At 39.5% G+C, this 11128-nt stretch overlaps 2 protein-coding genes across 2 annotated transcripts; one reads left to right on the forward strand and one right to left on the reverse strand.

Annotated features, from left to right (window-relative positions):
* Positions 1-1511: 1511 nt before the first annotated feature.
* idua (alpha-L-iduronidase) lies at positions 1512-8111 on the forward strand. Its single transcript, XM_034542697.1, has 14 exons — positions 1512-1827; positions 2203-2343; positions 2494-2576; positions 2945-3052; positions 3551-3646; positions 3966-4168; positions 4440-4619; positions 5252-5468; positions 5695-5904; positions 6038-6159; positions 6733-6858; positions 7191-7267; positions 7465-7565; positions 7711-8111. Exons 1-14 carry the CDS (start codon positions 1670-1672, stop codon positions 7809-7811), a joined length of 1923 nt encoding a protein of 640 aa, XP_034398588.1. The 5' UTR covers positions 1512-1669; the 3' UTR covers positions 7812-8111.
* Positions 8112-8553: 442 nt separating this feature from the next.
* LOC117735875 (purpurin-like) lies at positions 8554-9938 on the reverse strand. Its single transcript, XM_034540779.1, has 5 exons — positions 9799-9938; positions 9324-9460; positions 9122-9234; positions 8824-9036; positions 8554-8564 (listed from the first exon to the last, which is right to left on the reverse strand). Exons 1-5 carry the CDS (start codon positions 9910-9912, stop codon positions 8554-8556), a joined length of 588 nt encoding a protein of 195 aa, XP_034396670.1. The 5' UTR covers positions 9913-9938.
* Between the last annotated feature and the right edge of the window lie 1190 nt (positions 9939-11128).

Below are 11128 nucleotides of genomic sequence, written 5' to 3' on the forward strand. Positions count from 1 at the left end.
AGCGTGCGTGGGTTAGGTCTCTCCCCCTCCCCTCCTTATCAATCAGGAGGATGCTTGTAGGGTCTGTGAAGTATCACCATTAACATGTTCCCACTCATTGTCATCTCATGCCTTGTGACTGTGCAGATTCACAACCCCTCACCTTTATATACATACATACACAGACACACTGTTTCACTATCAAAGCCTGACACCTGTGGACTTCTACTGCCCCACCGCATCTGGGTTCATCCTGTATAGAATGGCCTCTGGTAACTGTGATTATAATGCTGACTTAGAACACTACAAACCGGTGACAGTAATGCTGACTTTCCAAACTTTCACCCCAAGCACACTACAAACACTGAACTAAATTGGTTTTAGTGGTTTTATTCAGAGCTGGACATGTGTTATAGAGAAAGGGCTCTCCGACAAATCACAAAATTGAAGACTATTTTATTGTTAATACAATATTGATTTGTATGAGAGAGTGTAGTGTGTGTGTGCTCGGTATTGAAGCTGAAATGCAATGTAAGGCATCATAATTACACAATCGTATACTCTCTCTCTCTCTATATATATATATATATATATATATATATATATATATATATATATATATATATATATATATATATATATATATATATATATATATATATAGACATGACAGTAAAGAGTCAGTAAACGTACAGTGTTGAAATGTGCTTGTGATGCCTTACAAGTTAACACCTGATAGCCAGTGTGAACAAACAAACACCCTTTCGCCATGGTGTTATTCAGACATCCCAGCGTAAGAATTTGCACTTTTACATAGAAGCCTATTTAAGTTATTTTGAATTAAAAATTGCAAATTTTCGGGAAAAAATATTTGTACAGGTTGTGTAAATGGTTGTGTATAACTGTTGCTGTTTAACAGTATTTTTGAGTTCAACTGTAAATGACATTTGAATTTTCCTTTCATGCCTTCTTGATTCTCCCAACTTTTTTTAAATAAATGTCTCATTAACAGCTTCCTGTTTAACCCTTTCTTGCCCGCAACTTTTTTTTCTCCTTTTATACTACATGAAAGTGCAACATAACCCATTGAAACTCTCCACGCCTAGCATATGATTATGTTAGCCTAATAGTTCTGTGCAACTTGTACGTATGTATGTATATGGTGTATATATAGTTGCACGTGTGTACTGGAAATAAAATAAATCCCTACATTTTTACTTCTTATTCGAGGGCATTTTCTACCGTAAGAAAACAGTAGTCTCATTTGCCAAACGACTAAATATAGTACATTATATATCTATCTTTTTTTTAATTAAGCACTTGCCCAAAATGTGTCCAAGGATTTAAACCTATGAACAAATGTTGCATTTTTCCACATCATACTAAAAGTCTTTAGTCAAAAATGGATCAATGCTCGTTTTAAAATGGTGTCGACATTCTGTCTGTTCCTCGAAAACACTAGCACGTGTACAAAACTACAAAAACCAACAACAAAAGGTCGCACGCATTAAACGTCATCGTGCTCAGCTGACTGCGACAGACCCCTCGCCCCAGGAGCGTTTGTTCAGTGGATTATGTGAAAAGCCTCCTTTTCGTTTATTCACATAACGTACAATGTGGAAGTCATATTGGGATTAACTTGACCCCTCGTTACTAACTTCACGACATGTGTTTGGCCAATTAAGCCCCGATGCAATGCGCAGTCGCAGACATGCAGTGGAAAACTTGTTCTCTTTTAGCTTTACTTCTTAACATTACCAGCACTTTAGCAACTTCATACGTCATCGCAGTTGATGTGGAGAGACCAGTAGGAGGTCTTAAACAGTTCTGGAGGAGCACTGGTTTCTGGTAGGTCAAGTCTAAGTTGTTGTTATTTACAGTCATTTTAGCTGAACACAGTAAAGGACCGCAAGTGGCAAGAAAGTTAACATTTAGTGGCAAATGTACGTGTTTTTTATTTTCATACCGAATCTACCAGAAGACCTCTGTTATCAAGAGTTATCAAATGTGGTCACGCCAATTAAGCATCTAACAAAGCAAATACAAAAAATGTTAATTCTTTTTTTTCCATTGCAGATTTGTTAAAACAATTTGTTTCAAGAGATAAATACCGTCAGACTGACTTACTGGGCCATCATTTATTATTAAGTATATGAACAAGCTAGTAAATGCAACTTTAAAAACAAAAGTAAATCTTTAAATTATGTGTCACTGGTGCCATAGTCCCCCGCTCCCTCACACCCAGGCCTCCCAGTTTGACCTGAGCATAGACCAGCAGCTGAACCTGGCCTATGTGGGCTCAGTCCCCCATGGAGGGATCCAGCAGGTCCGGATACACTGGATGTTGGAGTTGGTTACTGCACGGTAAGTAAACTAGCAAGTGAAGACGTCTCCAGCCATATAATGATATCGTGTAGTGTCTAATTTGAAGATGGCATACCTTATGATTATCAGTTGCTGGTTTTCTGACAGTTCCTTAAAATATATTGCTGCTGTCTGATTGTATTGTTGCAGAGATATTGGAGGGCAACCCCAGTACGACTTCACTAAACTAGACCAGCTGATAGAACTCTTGTGGATTAATGGACTCCGACCAGGTATTGAACCACATTTAAAGTAATCTTCTTCCTAAATAACTCTCACTAGTGTTCATGTTCTCATCTGGTTTCCAGATTTGTGCTGACAGGATAGCTGTTATGGTGCTCACTGGATGTTCATTGTTCAGTGGCTGTTCTATGATTGTTATATGGTTAAGTGAATATTATTGAGGCCCTGATGTCCCAATAAAGCAGTTATTTTGATAGCATGTTCTAAACTACACTTAAACCTTTCGTGTTCAAAGGTAAATATATAAGATACAAAAAGACCCAAGAGTCAAATGTGATTTTGCTGGTCTCTGTTGCACTTGTGACATGTGGCTGTAAATATCTGAACTGTAATTAATTCCTGCACATCTGGTTGTCAGGTTTTGAACTGATGGGCAGTGTGTCTAACTATTTCACTGACTTTGAGGACAAATCACAAGTGGTCAAGTGGAGAAATCTGGTTTATCTGATGGCGAAGAGGTACATCGGTGAGTTTAGTTGGTTTTTTTTGTCACTGTATTGTAATGATTACTGTATTGTATATGTGTTTGGCACTCCATACCATGTAATCGTGGTCAATGAAAACCTGAATCTGAAAAATAGAATACTTGTATTTGAGAAGCAGTGTTTAAGTAAATGTTTACAATGGTTATTGCAACTTGGCAGGGGATTGCTATTATTATTATTATTATTATTATTATTATTATTATTATTATTATATTAAAATGAAGGCAAGATATATATATTTCTGTATCTTTTTGATTGCTGAGGTTTTACTATTAAATGTAATACATTATTGGATCATTTTAGCCCTTTTCAGGAAAGTGTAATTTCCTCACAGAAACATTAATTAAACTTATGTGCAAATGTTTTTTGGTTTAATTTAACATCATCTATAACATTATTTAGACTATAACGAAATTAAACTGCACTGAATGATCGTTTCTTACATAATATTATTATTTTCGTGTTTTGTTTAATTACAGGCAAGTACGGCCTGGGAAGCGTCTCTCAGTGGAACTTTGAAACATGGAATGAGCCCAACAACCACGACTTTGATAATGTCAGCGTGTCAATTCAAGGTAAATCCATTATTCATCCTACATGACCATTTTAGGTCATATCAGTTGTTTTTTAAGTGGAAATTGTCGCAGCATGTCACCATTGGTACAAGGAAATGCAAATTTATTTTGCTCTCACTTTCTCTCATAGATATATTGTATACATGTTTATATTACTACTACTTCATCTAAAAATGTTTGATAATGCGTATTGGAAACTCGTACATCCATGATTAGACACATACTTTATAAGAGGCTAATACTGACATTAAACAAGATCGGATGTCAATTAGTAACCAATGTTTACCTGCAGTTTGATATATAACACACCTTTCTTCAGGCTTTCTAAACTACTATGATGCTTGTTCGGAGGGCCTGCGTGCTGCCAGCAGCCTCCTGAGGTTTGGGGGTCCAGGAGACTCCTGTCATTCTCCCCCACACTCCCCGTACTGCTGGGCCATGCTGCAGCACTGCTACAACGGCACCAATTACTTCACTGGAGAGACAGGGGTCCGGATCGATTACATCGCCCTGCACAAAAAGGTTCACTTTTTATGGACTCGAAGCATATTTAGAACAGATATTAAATGTTTGTCATATTCATTGCTGTGAAGATATTTTCTTTACGGATGACATAATCTAGTTGATTTATTCACTTTCGAGGACAAATACAAGGATCGTGGTGTTTTGAAATGCATATTGTCTGAGTTATGTAATACTATATTTAGTAATGCATCCATTAGTATAATTAATTATAAAACTAATACAATCTGAATAATTTTTTGGAAGCTAACTTTCTGTTTGTGTTCCTCAGGGAGGAGGCTACTCCTTGCCCATCCTCCAGCAGGAGATCCAGACAGTGGGGGAGATCCGAAAGCGTTTCCCCCGTTTCAGCAGCCTCCCTGTTTACAATGATGAGGCAGACCCACTGGTGGGCTGGTCCAGGCCTCAGGAGTGGAGGGCTGATGTAACCTACGCTGCGATGGTGGTGAAGGTGAGGTGGAGGAGGATGGAGGAGAGCAACATCACCTTGAGAGCGAAGAGCATATTATGTATTTATATGGAAAGATGTTGAATCACACAATGACTCTGCATTCATTATTAATCGTCTGGAAGCGTTTTAGTTTTTAGTTTTCTGAATGAGTAACTGGGGATTCCTGTTGGCTGAATCTAATTGCTAATTTTACATAATCTATAACAAAAGATTGTTATTTGGGCTTCAATTAACTATAAGGTCTTTGCCAACTCAAATGAGAAAATAAAATACATTAAGTAGGGGTTCAGTGTTTTTATCCTGATTTGTATCATTCACATAGTAAACAACACAAATTATACTTTGACAGGACAGTGAAACTTCAACACAAAATGAATTTCCAATTTTAAAATTCCAGTATTAGCCTAGTATAGTAGCACAAGTTCATCTTAGCCTTGTTAGTCAACCCAGTTAATTCTTATAAAGTACACTTGACTTTGCTTAGCTTCCATACCCCTACCACAACTACATACATGGACACTTTGAATACTAACTGTATGTACTATATTTATATTTATATTTTAAAAAAGTCTTAAAAGTTTGAAAAGACACTCTTCACTCTTCACCGTCTTCTGTCCTGCTCTCTACAACAGGTGATAAACCAGCACCAGGATCTGCTGCTGGCTGACCCAAACTGCACCATCAACTACACCCTGCTCAGCAACGACAACGCCTTCCTCAGCTACCACCCACACCCCTTCACCCAGCGCACGCTGACGGCCCGCTTCCAGGTCAACAACACCGAGCCACCTCACGTCCAGCTGATCAGGAAGCCTGTCCTCGCTGTCATGGGCCTGCTGGCTTTGCTAGGTGACAATCTCTTTACTATAAAACAGGTGTCCCTCAAGGGCTTTACATGTGCCTCAGTGGAAGAGTATGGTTGAGTTAGTTAGTTAGATTTATTTCATGTGTGGGTTTTCTAAAGCAGCCCGTTGTACAAGCACAAGCTCAGGTCTCCATGATGTTGCTGTCTCATCTGCCCCAGTCGTATTTGAATAGCCCCTTTGCCGCTCCTGTATATATGATGTTCTTTAAGGAGAGACCCAGATCCTGGCTCAGGTTTTGAGCTCAGCAGGAAGCAACAACAGCACGGTGGGCGTTATGGCCAGCAGCCATAAACCTGTAATACCAGGAGGCTCAGACAGCTGGCAGGCAGCATTGATGATCTACAACAGTGACGACAACAGCACCTCCACTAACACTGATGACGTCACCATTTCACTAAAAGGATTGGCTGTGCAGAAGGGTAGGTTTAACAAGATGCTGTTGCGGTAGATTAAAAGGTCTTCGTAGTTACGTTTATATTTTAAAATTTCTTTATTTCTGCAAGTGAGGGCTTCATTTCAGTGCTGCCTGTTATCTTTCTGTTTGCTGTCCAGGTCTCATGTATATCACGTATTACATTGACAACAACGTAACCAACCCATACCAGCTGTGGCAGAGCATGGGCAGCCCCGACTACCCAACAGCAGAACAGTTCAGACGCCTCAGGAGTGTGCAGGTAAACGGAAGCGCTGATCAAAATCATACAAATGAACATTATTAATAATTTTTCAAAAGTTGTGTACAGTAATTTTACAATGCTGAATGTAAAGCTTTTTGCTCCTGTAATGTTTTTGTAAATGCAGTACATAATATGCTCTATTACTACTACACAATACTTCCAAATGGGAAGGAATTTAGATTGAGAATAAATCTACATTCAATGATTGTTGGGTTGTTTTTTCTTTACAAATGACGTAGTCCGTTTTGAGAACTTTTGGTAATTTGCCAAAATCATTGTTCAAAATCAATAATCAATCTAAATCAACGTAACATACTTTTTTTTGCAAAATTCCAAGCCGGTTGGGCTCTGGTAAATGAACTGAGTCTCATATTAGCGTGAATGAGATGCTGCTAAAGAGACAAGGTGTATTTAGGGATGAAAATATTGTTGAAAAGTTTCATTCTATTTATTGTCACCAGCACGATCAACATTTAGGCAGAGCTAATTCCTTTTATCTACTTAGCCTTTTCCTTCTTTAAAGTGCTGTTAGACATGGTTTGACCCACTAATGATATGTCATTGTGTCAGGACCCTCACGGTAAAGGACCCTGGGAACTTCCTGCAGCGGACACTCTGACTCTAAAAGCCAAACTGTCTGTGCCGTCCGTCCTCCTCGTCCATGTTTGTGCCCGGCCCAAAGTGGAGCCAGACCAGGTCGGTACCAACACACATTGACAATGTGAAGTCAAACTAGATGTGACTGTGTTCCTCAATTGCATGTGCCTCGCAGTCCACCTCAAAGCTTTTCATAAATGTTCATTCATTTTCAACGGTGCATCATTTGAATCCTACCGTGTGCGATCTGTGTCCGCGTTTGTCAGCCTGTACAGTCGGGCGTGTGTTTCTGTGTCAACGCAAGGAGGATTTTCTCCAGTTGCGACGTGAGGAAGTGATTGTATGATGACAGTAACTCAAATCTTGTGTTATGATGAAAGCCAACAGAAAAAGACCTGTGTGGGACTGAACTGCATTTGTCTTTTAATTAGATCAATGGATTACACTTCATCCGGATCACGAAAGGCCAAGTCCTGATTATCTGGTCAGACCACTGTGTCGATTCCAAGTAGGTGCACATAATTATTTCTTTATTTTTGCTTTTGTCACTGCAAGAAAATGTAAAGGAGTGAAAGTGGGGACAGATTCCTTCATTTCATAACGTATCTCAGCCAGAACTGACTATGTTGAAATTGCGCATGTAATATGCATAAACAGGAACAAGAAAGCATCAATTCATGCATTTGAACTTGTTTGTATTTGCAGATGCATTAAGACATTTGAAGTGGAGTTCTCCACAGACCACAGGGAGTTCAGCCGAATTAATACTCCAAACACCATCTTTACTTCTTATGTTTATTCACCAGGTAAGAATTTCCACTTAATTATTTTAAAGGTTGTTAAATGATGGCAATGAGCAACACAACAGAATATACCTCACCTTTTTGAGCTATCTGGTATTGTGACATCCAGCCATATAAATAAGACCATATACCATGTTGTGTGTTGTAGTGGACCAGGAGGTCTGCGGCTGGTACAGAGTCCGGGCTGTGGACTACTGGGGAAGGCCCGGCCAGTACTCGCTGCCAGAGAGGTACTCAGGGGAGCACTAGACCAATATCAAGTCTGGTAGCATTCATATTATGTTTGTAAATACTTTTGTACTATGTAAATACATGTTATAGAGACCAATGTGCTGATTATATATAATAGACATTATGGACAATTTCTGGTCTGCCCACTCTCATTATAAGCATATATGTGTTATTCATCTGATCTAATTCACAGTAATACAGGCATCCCCGGTTTTTATAGTGTATAGTTGTGGTTGCAATTTAAAAGACTTTGAGATTGTCAGATAAAAGTGATTAAATACAAGTATCATCTCAAATAAATAAATTTCTGAAGCAGTAGTAAATGTATTGTTTTTTGGAGATATAAAGTAAAAGGATAGGTAGAGATAGATAGGATCAAGCTAAGTTGCTTACACAGTATTTTTTACAAAGACAAGGACAAGAACAAGTTTCTTTGCAAAATGTATTGTCACCAATACAGAATGAATATGCAGTGATCCATCAGTGTGACAATACTGAGCTCTTGTTTCATCACATTCCCTCAACCACTAATAGTTTTCATTAGATTTGCCATGGAAATATATTTTAATCTCCGTATTGTTAGTTACAATTGTTTTCATGGGGCGTTGCATCTGGTAATTCTTTCTAACGATGTGGGAACAAAGCAAATCACCAACAGAACCCGATTATTCTCCTATTTGTGTCTCTGTCTTCACTCTGGGTCGGATGATAAATCCAGTACAACGAAGGGCTGCTCAACGTACTGCAGTTTCAGAACAGTTTAGCAGGCTCCTGTAAAGAAAAGAGGAACAAGTATCAGTGTTAAATGTAACACTTATTTTGAATAACATTTTATTTTTACATTTAAAGTTAAATATTTTTTGAGAAAAGTACTATAAATCCTGTTGCAAAGAAACAAGCTACTTCTTTGTTTACTCTTAATATTAGATGTGTGTTTGGCATCAGAGCATCCACTAGATCCCTTAAATGCATGTTTAGGTACATGATCACTCGTTCAATGTTGGTCTTGATGGACAGACTAAGTACATACCAGACTGCAGCACAGGCTGGAACTCTCCGGCCATGCAGATTTCCTCCTGTTTCTGGCGGAGGATCCTCTGGATGGCAGGAGGGAGGCCGCGGGGGTTGCGTGAGAAGACCAGGGAGTAGCCGTCCTCGCAGCTTCCATCCTCTTTCTGGCTGCGGCAGGCATAGGTGATGGCGTAGTTGTCATAGTCGGTGTCAATGACCCAGTAGTTGTCACCTGGAAGAACAGAGAGCAAGAGGTGAGTCTGAACCGTGCGGGAGAGAGGCGGAAAGTACGTGTGCGTACAACGGAGCAGGCTTACCGCCACTGGACAGGTAGTTGGCCAGTCCCTGGTAGTTCATGAACATCTTGCCGGGGGTGCCGGGGTCGGGCACGGAGTATTGAGCCGCCATGTCGGCACACACAACCCAGAACCTGGATATTAAGTAAAGAAAGTCACATTGGCGTACACTACAATATAGCCTTTAATTATTTAAACGTATCGCATTTAAAGACAAACTCACCCAAAGAGAGTGACTCTGCCCCTGGAGGAGGCGACCATGGCACCATCATCTCCAATAGTATATTCAGCAGAGATGTTGTCCTCCATGAACAAACCCTCGGGATCCTTCTTCTGCAGAGCGTACCACTTTCCTGCATACTGTCAGGGAAAAATCAGAAAGATGATTCTTTTGATAGACGTTTCATCAGTAGAATATGGATATGCATACATACATGTTTTTTTGGATGTGTACTACAATTAAGGATATGAGGTGATGGACCAATTTCTCAATTCCTCATACCCCCAATGTGTAGTCCATAATGCGCTATATTTAATTGTATGCTGATGATGTCCTAATTTACAATTCTTGTTCATCTGTGGGCACTAGCCACCTGTCCTGAGCCTACATAGTAGTATTATTGTAAATGGTATCAGGCTAATTCTAGATACAGTAACATGCACTGGAACTAAATACGTAGACATTTTTCTGTACTCACTCTTTGGGGCTCAAAGTTGTCTTTGACTGTGAAGCTGTCCACCACGCAGGAGGCCAGGCTCTGCTCCACACAGGCCAGGAACATCATCACCAGGGGAAAGTTTTGGAAGTCCATTCTAAGCAAAACACAAGTGGAGCATATGTTAGTTTTTGCGTGATAGTATGAGAGTTCTTATTTACAAGGATGAGTCGCCCCCCTCCCAAAGCAGCATCTTCTTACCTGAAGTATAGAATGAAGTCGCAGGAGGTTTTCAGTGCAGAGCTGTTAGTGTCTGAGCCCTTTTTATACCTGATGCACAGACGGGTTGATTATTTTCACTTCTTGAACCTAAATGCAGTGTTTAAATCTACCACTAATCCAGTTAACCAAATCCCCCACTGTAAGCTGATGATGAACCCTCACATTCAGCAGTGTGTAGGCGTTATGTAATTGTTGGCAGAGCTCTTTAAAGAGATAAGAGAACAGCTGATGCCCCAGGGCCTGAGCTTCAAGTCACACGTCCGTGGCAAATGTTTTACATGAGCAGACAAGTGACTTTTAGGCATGAAGACTTTCAATGGAACCAAATGCAAATGTAAATAATTGTTGAGTCCTACCTGCTGAGAAAGTAATGTGATACTGAGTGAAAGAAAAAGTACAAGATAAGGTTTTATTGTGATTTTGAAGTTTGTTTTGCTGTACTTAAGATGTCCATGAAACTAGCCATCTTTCTTTGTTTTGTCTTCAGATAAAATGTTCCCAATGTTAATGAATGGCCAGTTAAGTTGTTCCTGTTTTGTTCTGCTTTTATATAGGCTTTTACTTCCCGACATTACCTGGGAGTCAGTGCACTTTATATATAGTTTACTTGTTCATTGCTGGAGACAAAACTTTTCATTTGGGTGTAAAATGTAAAAGAAATCCACAAAGTCGAAGATAGTGAAGTAAAAGGGGCATTAACGAGCATCCCAAATGACAAAAAACAGCAGCACAATAAAATAGTCTGGAGAACCGCACTGAGTAGTGACGTCCTGTCATGTTATGTCATGTTATGTCAGCAGAGGCTCAGATGTTCCCGTCGGTTGTCACTTGCTCAGTTAAGCAAGCTTCAACCTGTAATCTGGGGGGTGAGTTGTGTGACAGGACATGTACGCCAACTATGTACCAGCAAATGTACCATTCAGATGCTAAAGTGTGAAAACACCCCGATTTAAGACCAGAGTGGGCTGTTTTACTCACAAAATAATTAGCTACAGATGCATTTAAACCTAACTGATATTGATACTCACTGTCTCATCACTGTCAATTCTTAATGACTTGCCATTTTTACCTTTATTTCCTTCTTGATTCC

This window comes from Cyclopterus lumpus, chromosome 9, assembly GCF_009769545.1.
Source record: "Cyclopterus lumpus isolate fCycLum1 chromosome 9, fCycLum1.pri, whole genome shotgun sequence".
In the NCBI taxonomy this organism is placed as follows: domain Eukaryota; kingdom Metazoa; phylum Chordata; class Actinopteri; order Perciformes; family Cyclopteridae; genus Cyclopterus; species Cyclopterus lumpus.